Consider the following 16005-nt stretch of genomic DNA (forward strand, 5'->3'; position numbering starts at 1 on the left):
TTTCAAGAACCTGCAGCCCCTGGGTGTATGTCTTCAGCTCGGCCATGTCCGCCACAAAAACGGAGTCTCTCGGTCGCCTTTGAGCAGCAGCGTCGAGGAGAACAGCCATGGAGGAGACCAGACACAGGAATGTGGAGTTCTTCCGCCTGGAGTCGGGTGAGTTTTGTGATCTCCCGCACGAAACTGGGCTCAGTTACACCTTTTCCCTTTCCTGTGTTGGTCAAAAAATATATTTGGGTCTTTTCTGCAGGGACATATTTTCCCTTTCTCTAGACTGTAAATGGATCAGGATCATTCTCATTTTTTTAAACTTTTCATGGCTGTTCTGAGGTCATTATCCTTTCAGGTGCCTTTTTTTTACCATTGAGAAGTCTGTGCTTCATCTTTTCCTTTAGTTTGAAATGTTGTAGAATTGGAACAACAAAAAACATTGCAGATGCAGAGCACGGCTATTAAGAAAATAATCAACTATTAGAGTCAATGACGTGGAACGTATGACATATTGTGCTTTCTACCTCTTTATGTTTTAACCCATGTAACAATTTTATCCTTGTAAAGAAGTTGGTATATGCTGTCATATGGTGCCTTTCTGAGGATCTTGTCAGAGCCATGGGCTGGTGTTTCTTATGTGGCTGTCACTGAGTTTGGCACCTTTAAGATTGCGTTATATGGTTCTGTGACGTCAGGCAGGCTACTGGGCCTATTTCAGAAGGACACAACACAAGATGGTCGGTCATCCAATCCTCAGTTGTGCTGCTTGCATCGTGATGTCTGTGGAAACCTTTAATGGCACTTTCCTGGGACAGCCACCTCCACAGATAGACCAACAGAGAGGCCTGCATCAGTGCAGCCAGAAATAAAATATGTCCACAGCATCGACCTGGACGCACCTACGTCCATAAGGATTTAATACCTAAGGCCTCTGTGTTCAGCATCTGCACTTCTCCACTTCTCCAGGATCCCTTTCAGATTCTCTCCTAAACCAGAGCCCTGGGGTTGGACAGAGTTATCAGGGTTTGGGGAAATTATTTTCTAGACCACGCCTCATGACAGCAAGCTGCACAGCTTATACACAGTAGTTCCAATAAAACAGTCTAGTAAAAAGAAAATTGAATTATAAAGTCAGTGAAATAAGCAGACTTCCAAGAAAACACTGATTGTATGTAAGTGGGTGGAATAATTGTTGCTCAACTTTCCCAGGAACAGAACTGCTGCCCCAGGCCTGTCCTAAGCTGGTTGCTGCAGCTTTGCTGCGATTGTCTTCCTGAGCTTGCGGCTCATCCGCAGTTAGTGACAGTGAATTTCACTTCCCCAGAATTGCAGTTATTATCAAAAAAAGTGCAGGTATCTCAGTAATCAACAAAAAATGCTTGGCATCCAGCTGTGAAGCAAACCCTGCCTACCAAAGGCATTAAAATCAATAATCAATCAATGAATCTGGTGTGAAGGGCTCGGTGGTTGTCCATTATTAGAGGGTGAGACCGTTGCAGAGCCCCTAGCTGAGTCAGTTAGCACTACAGTGATATAGGTGTTGTGACCTTTAGCGTGGTGAAGAAATGCTTTCATTTTTTATTCCTTTGCGGAACATTTCCCACTTCCTCATTGTCCTGCTCTACGTCTGTGGTGTTTTCAGGAAGAAAAAAAGAGGGGGGAACACAGTCCATCCATGCCAACACCAGATGGCACTGGAGGGCCGGTGGGCTCGAGGCCTGCAGGGGAGTGGGTAACGGCCCTTGCTGTCTGACCTCTGCCCTTTGTTTTTGGCGCAGGTGAGAGTGGCGCCACATCGCTGTACGACGAACCCAGCAGCTATCACCAGACTGCTGTTTTCACCCAGCTGCCCAGCTCCCAGTCCCTGCGCCGCAGGAGAGGAGAGAGTGGGCACGCAGGACCGGCTGGCTGGGAGGAGGAGGAGGGAGACAGAGCCACAGCTGGCTTCCTCAAACCCAGGGAGTGGGACCCCAACACGCCTCTCCGAATGCTCCCCCTGTCCATGGAGCAGAAGAGGAACACCAGGTACATCCCACACTTCATCACATGTGTGCACAAATTTGTGCACAAAATGTGCAACCGGGTGCAAGTTTTAAGCATGTTCAACTTGGTGAGCTGTCAAAAAAAGAACGGTATCTGTTATTTTTGTACTTAATGCACTTCAGATGGATTGATGTGTTTACTCTGACACTGTTGAACTCCTACTATTTGAAATATCCTATGTCCTATGTTCTGTATCCTTATAATGTTCTAGTTATGAGCCAATTCCTCAGTTTTTCTTTCACTGTAGTGTATCTTTGCTCATGTGGGTGTTCGTCTGGGTTAGCTGCATTGTGTTTCAGTATTACTGATGTCTGCAATTCTGTGGCTTAAAACTTGTGCACCTAGTCACAAAACCACCACTGTTTATAAATAAGTGTGGAGCTTCCGAACCTTAATATGCTCTAACAAACACATATGTACATATACAGTATGTATTGTGCTGTATATGTGAAGGAAGAAGCAGAGGATTATTCCACACTGAAAAGTCAAGTATATCTTGCTAGTGATCGCTGCATTGAGGGAAACAGACTGTCTTATTTGGGTATTAATCTGATTATGAAATTTTCACTCTGTAGTCTCCATTTCCTAAAATGTTGTATCCATAATATAATATAATTTTCTCTTTGTAGTAGGTGCGTGTATTGTTATATGTTAGAAAATGAGAAAAAATACAGTTGGTAGCAATTATAAAATAAACAGAATTAATCGATTAAATCAACATGAAATCAGCTATGCAAGCAAATGAATGACAGCTAACAGCTGAACACTCCTTGTTACGAAGGAAACAAAAAGTGGTAACACGGCTCATGTTTTCAGCATGGTAATAAAGTAACAAACCTGGAGCAAAACTTAAGGCACAAATACCATGAAGGGAACAGAGGAATCTTATCCATTAAACAGCCCTGTTCAGACTGAAGTACTGCCAGGCCAACAACCAGAGTTGGAAACTTCTGAAAACAAGACCAGAAAATCCCAAACCGAATGAAGTATCACTTCAGAAGTGAGATTTATTATAGACTGATGGACACCGCAAGTAATCAGTCAACAGTTCCTTTCCTAAAGCCCAAAACTGGTCGTATTACTGCTCAGACTCCCTGATTGTGTCCTTCTCCTTGTGGTCTATAAAGGAGGAACTATTTGACAGCGCTAAAGTTTCTACTGTCTTTCTTTTGCTTGCTGTTTCTTCTCCTCTATATCTGTTTCTGTGCTCTGATTTTAACCTGTCTTGTCCACCAAGGCTAGTGATTGATTTTTTTCTGCAATTGTTTTAGTCTCAGTTAAAATGAGAAAAAACTTCATTTTAACTTAATTAATTTGAATAAATTAAAACAGAAAATTTAATTAGATTAATTAAAAATGCAATTGCCTAGCCATGTTTACTGCTTCAGAACATCATAAAACTATCAACAGCTGTGCAAACATTTCTCAGGATGCCCATTTTTTATGGATGAAAGTTGCATGTATAGTGGATTTATGCAGCTTTCCTCTGTTTACTGTAATCTAAATTGTAATCTACTGGAAGGTATCAAAATGTTTAAATTACACATCGAAGTACCCCAGCTTTAAAGAATACAAAAGTAATTGATTGTCATACTTAAGTTTCATCGTGAATGTATCTTAGGTTTCACTCACTGACAACTTTTTTTGAACTGTAAGGAATATTTAAAACCACTGGCTTGTTTTTTTAATCTTATGTATGTTTTTTATTTGTTAATTGATTCATGTTGCGTTAAATTTTACGGAATGTGTACGTCTTTTAACCTGCCTGTAAGGCAAAATAGAAACATTTGATGCCTCCCAACAGGGAGCATATAACAGGACATATATTTATTTAAGCAAGAATATGATAATTAAATGAATAAATAAACAATAGGATAAATGTTTAGGTACAATTATAGTTTTGACTGTTGTTAAGGAAGATTAAAGCGAAGGAAATTATAGGTAGACTTTGTGTACGTCCCAGAATGATCTATACAGGACATCATTATCATATATATATAATTAAATATATACTGTATAATCATATCAGATTAGGAACAACATCTCTTTCTTTTAGGCTTATCAACAAATGTATTAGTGTTTTATATGATAATATCTAATTTTTCTTGCAATGTGGCTTTTGTCTTTGTCTTTAATGTTGACATAAACTGTACTTTTGTACAGAGCAAAAAAAGCTGATTTTGTCTTCTCCTTTAGGAGAGCAAAAATACCTTTCACAGTATGAAATGAGAAATTCACACTCTTTAGGAGCTGTTTAAAAGAGACATACAGAGCCCTGCTGAGCCACGTAAAAAGCTCAGAGTGCAGACTGACTCTCTGAGAGCCACAGTGTCGCAGTGCAGAAAACACAAACCTGTTTTTCAAGATGAGCAGTGTGCAGACCTGCAAGTGCAGAGCAGGCTCTTGTCTGCACAAAGAAATAAAGTGCTCAGACTCCATGAGGTTCGTTTTTCAACTGAAGTATTTATTGGAAACTTCAAAAGGGAGTGTTTTTTCCTAATACTTCCTTAAGCCTTATAGTTTTTAATATACAGTATGATCACGCTGTGATCATATTAGGAATTCGAAAACATAACTTGCAAACCCACGCCAATTATAAGAACTACTCAGTTCTTTGATTGTTGTCTTTGATTATGTTTTGATACAGTTTTCTGATTATATATAATTTGGTTTCAGAGTCTCAGTAGGAAGCAGAACTGCTATTACAGAACATACTGTCATTATTATTGTGCCATCTCGTGGTAGTTATGTGAAGCGTAGTACAAAAAACCTTCCTGTAGCTCGTAATATCCCTGCAGTTAATCAGAGAACTGGTACAACTGGAGTACTGCCAAAATCTATTCAAAATCCAGTTTTGAGGGGTTGTGAAGGTATCTCACAGTCATCAGTGAGTGGGGGCGTGATCATCATGACAGGTAATTACACTTCACTTCATTTTCCTGATGTTCTGAAGCCGGATTGTTGACTGTCCTGGTACGCATGATCAGAGCAGTCCAGTGCAGTAAAAATGCTGGTCTGTGCGCGTCATTCCTGCATCATTCAGTCTAGTCTGAATCGCGCCTTTCTTTGCTCTGGGGGCGGGGGTTTCAGAAAGCAGCGGCAGGAGAAGCAGCGCAACATTGGCTGCTGGGAGTCATGGCGGCAGAGCCAGCGCACGTCCAGGAGGAGGCTGCGGGAGAGCCTGGCCAACAAGCTGCGAGACTTGCAGCCCTGGAAGGCTGTCCTACACCAGATCGAGGGTGAGCCCTCCCACCACTTTCTCTTCTTCTTCTTCTACTCCCTCTCACTCCTTCCCAGACCTTCGTCTCCCAGATCTTCCACGTCTTTGCTCCAGCCAAGGGCTTAAGCACAGCCCCACTGATTCAGGTTTACCTTGGGGGCGTAGTGTGCAATTCGCTTTCAGCTCTGGAAAAGTCAGATGGGATTTGTACCTGGGGTATCAACCCCGTATCAGTTCTTGAGTTTCAAAACCGCCCTCGTTCAGGTGTGCTGCCTGCAAAGTAACCAGCTGGACCTCTCGCAGAAGGAAAAAGATCTCTGAAAGAGTCTGATACGGTCTCATCTCCCATTAAGAGCTGTTTGGTCAGAAATAAGGGTAAGCAAGTTGAGGAGTAGCTGCTTAAGGATCTGTGTATTGAAGGTAGTCAAAACAGCACTCTTGAAATGGGGTATTTTTGAAACTCAGGACTTAGTGTAGAAAAAAAGTTAAAGCTAAAAGTCGAAACAAACAAGAATCAGGATCAATTAAAGTCATCGACAGATATTTAGAGCTCAGCTGGAACAGCAGATGCAGTGTCACCAAGACTGGAGTAGAGGGTCGCAGCTCCGTCTCAGACTCCTGTCATTATCAGATGGATGAGCAAGGTGTCTTATCATGTGCTTAAATTACCAAAGACACATGATGAAGCAGACAGGAAGCAAGCATTGGAAATCTGTGCCATGTCTGGGATGGTCACTGGTTAAAACTAAATGTACAATTTAAGCAAATCACACACTTCGTATTTCGTCTTTTTGCATTCCTGCAGGTAAATTCGGTTCTGGAGTGATGTCATATTTCACCTTCCTTCGTTGCTTGGTCTACCTCAATCTGCTAAACGTCCTGGTCATCACTGGAATGGTGATAGTACCCATTACAGTGTACGAGAGGAACAGCACCGTCAGGCAGAGAGAAGGCACGTGGGGTCTCACAATAATGGGGTTGGCAGCAACACAAGTGCAACACATATTCTGCGCTGCTAGATCTGTATGTGAATGAAGGGAGACACAGTATACTCCTCTGTCATAGTATTTCTTATTCTTCACACTTGCACTTTCCATAATGAGTAGTGTATGAAAACCACAGGGGGATATCTGTGTCTTTTTTTAGCGCAATTATTGCAATTTTCACTGCGTAAAATTAAAAACTTTAATAACTTTTCCCAATGGCATAATTTCAATGAATAGTCCATAATTAACAGTATATACCTAAATCAAATGAAATGTGTTTCATTTGCACAAGGTATCTTTAATTCATTTCCCAAGATGAGACCAGTTATTGCTCAAGAGTGATTTTATTTTATATTCCATCTTACACTGTTGTTTGCTTTCTTGATTGTAGCAACCTGCAAACTAAATGACTCCTTTTTGGACCTGTTCTCGGGGATGGTGAGTCTCTCTCTCCTGTCGTGCTGTTTGAACAAGGGTGTGGGCTTCCTCCTCCTCAAATTAGGACCAGTGATTCCTTTAATGAAGCAGCCTTGCCTCATTAGAATAAAAAACAATAAAAAGAACAGATGAAGAGCAGTTCTGCATTGTGTTTAAGGGACCTTCTGCCCATGTTTCCTTGCTGTACAGGAAAACCGTTGGGTTTTAAAAGGTCAATAGCATGTGTGGAGCAAATTACATGAGTGCTACTTTAAAATAAGTGACACGCTTTGATGAATCCTACAGTTTGTTTAAGAGAGTCTGTCTTAGGATCTACTGATAGGATAGTTTCCGACAGTAAATCTGCACAGTTTTCCTGTAGTTTTCTTGCCGCTTTCCCATGCATTTGCATTGCTTTACCATGGAAGACGCCTTTGCTTTACCATACCTATCCCACAATTTCATTCGATTTAGCTAGCCCACCTCTCTGTGACACCGGACACATTTCCCATGGGGAGCGCTGTGCATTTTCCCGCTGTGGGCTAGCAGATCCCTGTCTCCGCAGGGCTTTCTGGGCCGCTCCTCCCTGTTCTACGGTTTCTACACCAGGAGAAGTCTGGACTCCGCGTGCCTCAACATCCCCTTGCTCTTCCTGCTCAGTGTTGGCGTGGTGCTCCTTGTCAATCTGGTGTGGGTGGTGGTGAGGTATGAAGTGAAGAAAGGGGTTCTTCTCTTTGATTATTATGATTCCATTTCTTTTCTCCTCCCCCCCCGGGGTATTTCTTCTCTGGCGCTTGTTATTGGCGGTGGCCGTAAATGTGCAATGGCAAAGTAGAACAGGCAGGTAATGAACTGAGGTCCATCCGTCCTGCCCCCAAAAGGGGCAGCTATTCATCCGAAGCAACAGAGCACGCTAGTCTTCACTCATTTGAATACCTGCCCCTGTTTTCAATGAGAGCTATGGAATCCTGTGTGAATAAACATGACAAAGAGCCTTGATACATATCAGTACTGTTCTTCCCATTAGCTTTTATTGTGAGGCCTTTTACTGTGTTTCCCTGTGAGAGTTTGAAAGTGGCAGTGGTAGAAGAAATGCCATTGATTCAGCGGCTTCATAAAACTGGTTAAAGCGTGGAATATGAGAGCTCGAGAAGAGCCGTGGTGTCTAATTCCTCTCCTTGTTGTGAGCCTCTGTTTTCTCTCCACAGGACTGTCAATGGCTACAAGCTGAAGTGGATGCTGGGAAACCGCTACAAGATGACAAAGAGCTACAGAATCTTCTGCGGCTGGGACTTCTGCATCCAGGTTCCCGACTCTGCCGCACTCCGGCACAGCAACATCAGGAACGACCTGAAAGTGAGCAAGGGAGGGTTACGCTCCACATCCCTCCTCTAGAGGGCGCTCCTACCCCCTTTCTGTTATGATTAGTTTTTATTATTTCTTGGTGCGTCTCGTCTGGTTTGCAGTTAAAAGCCTAGCGTCTCTGCAGTTCCGGGCTCAGTATTGGAAGAGGGACACCACGAGGCTGGCCTATTCCCCAGGCTCACAGGTAGCCCGAAGGCAGGTCTTATTCCCCGGCGTCCTGACCGTCTGGGTCCGGGGTTCAGAGCGCCTGGTCCCATTATGCTTCTAGTTCCTGTCCGGTTCCGACCCGGTTCCTGTTTTTTACTCTTTGTCTTGGATGGATCCCCGGCCTTTGGATTACGGACTGCGCCCCGACTTCCCTTTTTGGACTTCCTTGGACTTGGACACTACAGTCACCGCCCCCTGTCCGTCAACCCATCCTAACCGTGCTGTATCTTCCTCAGCTGTCATTTCCGGATTCTACCGTCCGCATAGGGTCTTTAATAAGGCACTCCACGGGAGTCAGAACCGGCCCCGGTGACAGGGAGAGGCCGCCATCTTGTTTCAGCAGCACCGCTGCCTGTGTGCTGAGTGAGCGAAGGGTCCCCCTGCCCCTTAGTTGTTGTAATTCTTTGTAGATCCATGTTCTAAATTTGCCCTTACACTGAGCTGTGAATCAACCTGGATGCTTCAGTAGCGTGCACAGCAGGTACGTCACCCTGATCAGTCACAGCCCTTTTGTTTGGCTCAGTTGAAACCCGTTTTGAAAAGGGGCAGTGACATCTTTACAGGACCTTTACGAAGGGGCGAGGAGGACACATCTATGATAAGATGATTGGGGGGGGGGGCACTTTCTTTTTAACCAGGAGAGTGCCCCCCCCCCCTCCCCCCGAAAGGTTGAACGCCTTGGGCATCGAGTTACCTCTCCGCCTGCCTCCCCGCAGGTGGATCTGGAGGAAGAGCGGTTTCTCCAGCGCGAGTCCCAGCGCACGGTGCAGCAGTGGGTTCTGCTTTACTTCATGCGAGCCGTCCTGAACCTGGTCGTCTTCGTCCTGCTCTCTGGAGCATTCTATCTTATATACTTCGCCACCCAGCGCTCCCAGCGTTATCAGCAGGTGAGACGGTCTTTGTAGTTTAAAGACTCTGGCACCTGCAGCGGGGTTCCAGCCCCAACAGACTGGGCGAGCTGCTCTCTTCACACAGACGTGCTCCTCGTGCATGCTACTGAACATGTTAAAACCGGAGATTGCTGACTGGCTTAGCTGATAATGCTCAAGCTCGTCTGCTCCAGGCCTGAATGATGCACGAGGCAGTCAGTGCACCACTGAGGAGTCAGCCTGGGTGTCCGCAGCTAGCGAGAGCAGCAGGGCTTGTCACTCACTTTAGAGGCTGGAGTGTGTTATCTAGAAAAGCTGCATCTGTCCTGCATTATATTACAGGTAGTGGGGACTCCCCTCCACTACCACCAGTGTGTCGCCCCATCTGTGTGATGTGATGGCAGCCGTAGTGCACGAGTACGCTCACAACACATCACCTAACAGTGGGGAGGAGAACCCAGTGATGAAGCCAGTTCATAGATGGGGATTATTAGGACGCCATGATTGGTAAAGGCCAATGGGAAATTTAACCGGGATGCTAGGGTGACATGCCTACTCTTTTCAAGAAACACCCTGGGATTTTTACTGACCACAGAGAGTCTCATCCGAAGAATGGCACCTTTTTACATTTTATAGTGTCCCCATTACTATACTGGGGCATTAGGACCCACACAGAGCACAGGATGAGTGCCCCCTGCTGGCCCCACTAACACCTCTTCCAGCAGCAGCCTTAGCTTTCCCAGGAGCCTCTCCTCCAGGTACTGACCAGGCTCACACCTGCTTAGCTTCAGTGGGCTGCCAGTTGTGAGTTGCAGGGTGATATGGCTGCTGGCTATCTACACTTCTTAATGGTGAGTGAGGTATAAAGAAAACATTCAACATCTATGGACCGGACAAAAAAAAATTGAATGGGTTGATATCATTTTGCAATTGCAGTGGCCTGAATCCTCTTTTCTTCTGTGTTCAGGCAAAATCTGGCTGGATCCTAAACCTTTTCATGGAATACCTTCCATCCATAACCATCACTCTTATAAACTTCCTGCTGCCTTTCATCTTCTGCAAGATCGTGAAGTTTGAGGATTATTCTGTTGCCAACAAGGTCAACATCACCCTGGTGAGGTAAGGGTCCTCTCTCAAGTCCCCACTGTCTGAATGCAGGGGCATAATTGGGTTTTCAGTTTGTGTACCGACATGCGCATTCTTAACTAAGACTGGTCATTTTGCAATGGGGGTTTGAATGGGGTTGACGGTATAAGATCTACAATGACTGATCTTATTGATGCAAGGAACAGTACCAAATTAGAGTATGTAGCCAGACCTGAGATTAGGCCATCCCTGAGTTCCCAACCCATGCAAGTGTCAAACCCTCCAGGGCCTTAGAACACTTCGTCCTGTCGGAGTATTTTCACCGTATAAGCATTGCTTTAGAATACAAGATCTGTAACTCTGTACTAACACAGTATTGTCTGAAGAATGATTGTTTTGCGTTCTTAAAATAATGTTTCCTCCTTGAATCAGCTATAGTGAGCTGAAGAATTATTGATTCAATCATTTTATTTATTCCGAGAAAACAATTTGTATTACTCATTTAAAAAAAAAAACATTTGTTTTGAAATAAGGTGTATTAGAACAAAAGCCTGTAGAATTCCCATTTTTGGGGTCATAAAATATAGTTCCTTATCTGTGCTGTTTATTTGATACAGCTCTTTTGTTCATCTCTATCAAGGGTGCCAGTAATTCTTGAGCCCACTGTAGCTTGCTTTCGAGGCTGAAGTGAATTTTTCCATTGATAACTAGCCATGGCGGTGATTTTACAAGGCGTGCTCCAGCACCCTGTCCAGCTGTCCTAGTTTCTTTGACATCCTTTCTGGCACTGACCCACCGTCTCAAACATGCATTCGAGTTTCCTGTGACGGGTGACACTGAACTGGGATGAGGGGGTGGGGCTTTGCCTTTCTTCCACGCAGAAGCATCTTCCTGAAGTTGGCCAGCCTGGCCATGTTCCTCTTCTTCATGTATCAGAGTGTCCGAACAGCACAACAGAACTCCAAAAGTCCAACTTGTGAAAAACAGGTAACACTCAGCTTTGCTATCCATACCACATTAACAAAAGGCCAACTGCACCCACGTGAAACTGTTTTTCCAAAAATATAAGCTGAAAAACGTTAAGACTTAGTAGAAAGTAAGTTGAACATATTACTTACTATACGCTGAAGTGGTGCCCTTTCCTTAACATACGACACATGTACATTTCTGTTGCTCAAAAGCACACTCTGCTGGACTCTTTTACGTCCATACACAACAAATGTCTACATGGAAAAGTCAGATGACTCAGTTCACACCCTGAAGAAGGCTCCACGGCCGAAACTTTGTGTTTTCTTTGTTCTCTTTCCAGCATGGAATAAAACTTTTATTTAATGTCTTGTATACATAATTGACACTAAGATAAACCCAGATGATTAAGGCCAACTTTATCTGGCTTGAAATGTTGAGGTTCAAGGGTTAAGCATTGTCTGCATTCTAATACACTGAACATAGCCATTACTTTAACTGCAAAATATTTTGGAAAATGTTGTATTTCTGAGACCCGTGTGTTTCCCACATTCTGTGGGCGTTGAAGAAAAAGAGTGTATTCTGCTTGTGCTGTATTGCAGTGCTGGGAGAACACGATTGGCCAGGAGATGTACAAGCTGCTGGTGTTTGATTTTCTGGCATCCTTAGGAAACACGATCCTCGTGGCGTACCCCCGAAAGTAAGCAGCCCCTCGTGAACCGCCGCTGTTTCTGACTCCCTTGCGGTTCTCCCCGTGAAGGGGCTGCCGTGCCTGTCCTGTCCTGCCTGTCCTAGAGGCTCTGTCACGGAGTCACCGTGTGGGGCTGTGTGTCGGCAGGCAGCTGGTGGAGAGGTGCTCGTGGCGCCTGGTGCAGATGATCGGCAAGGACCAGTTTCTCATTCCCCTGAACGTCCTGGACATCGTGTACAGCCAGACCGTCAGCTGGGTGGGGCTCTTCTTCTGCCCCCTGCTGCCCCTGCTCAACCTGGTCAAGATGCTCGCTCTCTTTTACATCCGCAAGGCAAGCCAGAGCCCGCCTCCCTCTCGTGCACAGGGCCGGAGGACTCGCGACAGTTCATGTTTATTAGGCATTAACATCTCTGCATCTTAGGTCTCATCTTTCCAAGCCCTGCGTGGCCCAGTCTGTTTATAGAAGGGGTCCCCTTTTCAAGCAAATCTGTTGCTGTAAGGACCCCCAATCAAACCTTTGTCATTGGTTGTTAAAAAAACACTATGCTGCTGTTAATTGTAACACATGAGAAGCGGGACAGCAGGTCTACAGACCAACCTCAGTTAATGGGGTTTGTGACTTTGCTCGCTGTCGTGCGGAGTGTAACTCCCTGCCCTCCTCTCTCTCTCTCTCCTCAGTTCCACCTCTTCAGGAACTGCGCGCCGGTGAGGAGGATGTTCCGAGCCTCCAGCTCCTCCGTGCTGTTCTACTTCATGCTCCTGCTGGGGCTGCTAATGTCCTTGGCTGCCCTTGGGATCCACTTCGTCGAGTAAGTGTTGATGGGTGATGAACGCTGGCCGCCGTTAGCCCTGTGGAGCGTTGTTGAACGTGTGCAGGAGATGAAGAGTGAACAGGCAGACTCTTTTCCCGCGAGCTCTTATGGAAAAGATAATGTCTTCAGAGCACCATAAACAGAGATGCCTGCACCATGCCCCAGCACAGTCCTTCACCTTCTTTAAATAAATAGTCCTTAAGTGGCTGAGACTAAACAAGGACCTCTGTGGCTATAAAGAAGCTCATTCGAATACTCTTTAACTGGGACTTTTCTAACTCCAATGTGCCATTTCCTGTATGTCCCATGTGACAGTATATCCTGTCACAGCCTGCACAACTGTATTTTAAGGAAGAATCTGAGCATTATACGTATAATAGTTATATTTTTACTATGGAACAAGTAAGGTTTTATTCCATGCTGAAAAGAGAAGAAAGGAAACACAACATTCCAGCTGTGGTGCCTTCTCCGGGTGTGATGTTTTTACTATTACACTTATGAAGCTAAATGACAAACCATGAAAAATGGCCTGGATGTGTGCTTCTCTTGCTGTCGTGTCTTCCAGGTTCAAGCCATCCAGGGCCTGCGGGCCGTTTCAGGAGCAGGAGAGGGTGCTGGACGTGGCCACTGTGTGCATTCAAAGCCTGCCCAACGCTACCAGGCCTGTCCTCCTCTACCTCGTGTCGGAGGCCTTCGCTATACCCCTGATATTGACTGAAATGTATGTGCCGTTAGCCAGTTTGTCCCTGAATGTGCGCGTAAGATTTCGGCTGATTACAGTTTACATTTTCTCAATCCTGGAATTACCTGCTATTGTCCTGGTTAATGTAATAATAATAATAATAATAATAATAATAATAATAATAATAATAATAATAATTGCTTACACTTATATAGAGCTTTTCTGGACACTCCACTCAAAGCGCTTTACAGGTAATGGGGACTCCCCTCCACCACCACCAATGTGCAGCCCCACCTGGATGATGCGACGGCAGCCATAGTGCGCCAGAACGCTCACCACACATCAGCTATTAGTGGGGAGGAGAGCAGAGTAATGTAGCCAATTCATAGAGGGGGATTATTAGGAGGCCATGATTGGTAAGGGCCAATGGGAAATTTGGCCAGGACACCGGGGTTACACCCCTACTCTTTTCGAGAAGTGCCCTGGGATTTTTAATGACCACAGAGAGTCAGGACCTCAGTTTTACGTCTCATCCGAAGGACGGTGCCTGTTTACAGTATAGTGTCCCCGTCACTATACTGGGGCATTAGCACCCACATGGACTGCAGGGTGAGCGCCCCCTGCTGGCCCCACTAACACCTCTTCCAGCAGCAACCTTAGTTTTTCCCAGGAGCATGTACAAGGGTGGTATTTCAATTTTTTTAGACTTTATTATCCCTGAGACTGACCTAACCCTCCATGGCATGCTTTAAAAAGCATGGTGGAAGATATCTGTCCTTTAAATTTCTTATTTAAGCCTATTTTACTTGTTTGTGAAATATATTTTAGTAAGATGTAAGCATTCCCTGAAGAACATCATTCAATTGTGGAAATACATTTTTTTACTATACATTTTCTCTATTAAAATAATTTTCTGGTAACAAAAGGAATAATATCATCACAATTCACCCACTCGTAAATACTGTACAACTGAACATGCTAAACACTTTGTCATTTCTAATACGTGCATAGAAACATTTTAAAAAGAAAATTAAAAATTGTGTGGAATGATGTTTAGTTATTTCAAGGTTGGTCTTATTAGATTTTAATACGATAGTAATGTAATATTTATATTTAATATGATCTGTGTAAGTGCTTCCCAATTGCTCACAACTTCCTTAAAAGGCAAGTAGGCATATCGGTATCTCTGTGCTGCCACCAGTAATTGGTTTCTAATCCACAGCATCCTCCTGACATTCTACATGTCCATATACAGAGCAAACTGCAAAACCATTGAGAGACTGAAAGACAGGCTTGTCATGGTGAGTACGTTTAGCAACACTGTTCTTAATTCTCACACACTGCTCAACCAGAAGGCTAGAGGAAGGTATGTTCCATTGGACTGAGCATCCTATGGGTGCGGTATCACATCGCTTTTCTTCTCTCTTATCAGGAGGGTTATGACAAAAGATTCTTGGTGAATAAACTTTCTGCTCCTCTACAAAAGTATGAGAGGAGACTGAGGACGGACATCTCAAAAGGCAGTGACAGTGAAGACATCCATTCCTGGCAGGGCGTGACGGACCTCCAGGACTTCGAACCTGTGCTCAGCAGAGGAGTCAGTGTGGAGTCTGAGGAGGACGAAGGGAGAAGTCTAGCAGTGATGTCCACCTAGAACGACACTTGAATGTCTTTTGTCTTCTGGAACAATAGATGCCTCCAAACTGCAAATCTTCGAGCAATGTAATTGTAATTCGTGGTGTCCAGAGGGACCAGTTTTATGTCCATTGCATCTCCTTTTCTGTTCAAATTACATAGATTCCAGTTTAGTAAGCAAATACTTTCATTTACAGATGGTGCAAAAACAGGAAGAGTAGCAAAGGACTTGCAAAGAGTGAGTTATAGATTCCTGGAAGTGAGCTCCACTAATCAGTAAAGCCTTCTTATAATTTCTCAGTGAAGCGTATAGACTTAAAATAAATCTCAGAGATTAGCAAAATATGGTCCTTGCTCAGTGTTGGACTTATGCTCTGTAAATGTAACTTTACAGTCATTTGCATTCCAGCAGTAGTACATTGTGCTAAATAACCAACGGAATGTTTTTGTTTTATTTTTGTATCTATAATACATGTAAAGTAATTTAATTAGTACTTTGGTTTATTTTTTTAGTTCTAAAGGCTTATGTTGTGATATTACGTTTGGCTACATTTTCAGCATTCTAGTTCAAAATACTTTTATCGGTCTGTATAGTTCAGTGCCTTGACCAATGTAATATTTTTTTTTACTCTGAAGTAAGACTTTTTTTGACTGGAATTTACCAGTCAAAAGTTATTTTATTATTGGGCAGAAGCTCACATATTCCTGTTGAAGTGGTAGTATCCTTTGTTGGCAGTTTCTGTTTTTTTTTTTTTTACTGTTGTACATTTTTTTAAACTAGTGTTGTTTACAGGGATATCCCATCAATGGTGTTCTTTTTGTAAATAAGTTTAAAAACCTGTTGAAAGTGCAGTGATGAAACTGATTGTGTTGCCTCAACAAACAGTATTAAAGTTTTCAGTAAACGTTCAGTCGGCTTCGGTTTGTTTCTTTGTCGTTTTTTGACAAGTTGTAATACTCAGTGCTGGTTCATCATGCTTTTACTCACTTTTGGGTTGAACTATGAGAGCCGCACAGAGCCCCTGCTATCTGCAC

The 16005-nt window shown here is 43.9% G+C and overlaps 1 protein-coding gene across 1 annotated transcript; it reads left to right on the plus strand.

The window, feature by feature from the left end:
• Positions 1–22: 22 nt before the first annotated feature.
• On the plus strand, positions 23–15881 carry tmc8 (transmembrane channel-like 8). Its single transcript, XM_088599797.1, has 16 exons — positions 23–156; positions 1770–2016; positions 5125–5273; positions 6060–6206; positions 6632–6678; positions 7223–7362; positions 7866–8013; positions 8946–9116; positions 10066–10217; positions 11066–11171; positions 11753–11850; positions 11989–12172; positions 12520–12650; positions 13219–13374; positions 14558–14636; positions 14768–15881. The coding sequence occupies exons 1-16, from the start codon at positions 108–110 to the stop codon at positions 14987–14989; spliced, it is 2226 nt and encodes a 741-aa protein (XP_088455923.1). The 5' UTR covers positions 23–107; the 3' UTR covers positions 14990–15881.
• The last annotated feature ends 124 nt before the right edge of the window (positions 15882–16005 follow it).

Source organism: Lepisosteus platostomus, chromosome 11, assembly GCF_059453375.1.
Source record: "Lepisosteus platostomus isolate fLepPlt1 chromosome 11, fLepPlt1.hap1, whole genome shotgun sequence".
Classification (NCBI taxonomy): Eukaryota; Metazoa; Chordata; class Actinopteri; order Semionotiformes; family Lepisosteidae; genus Lepisosteus; species Lepisosteus platostomus.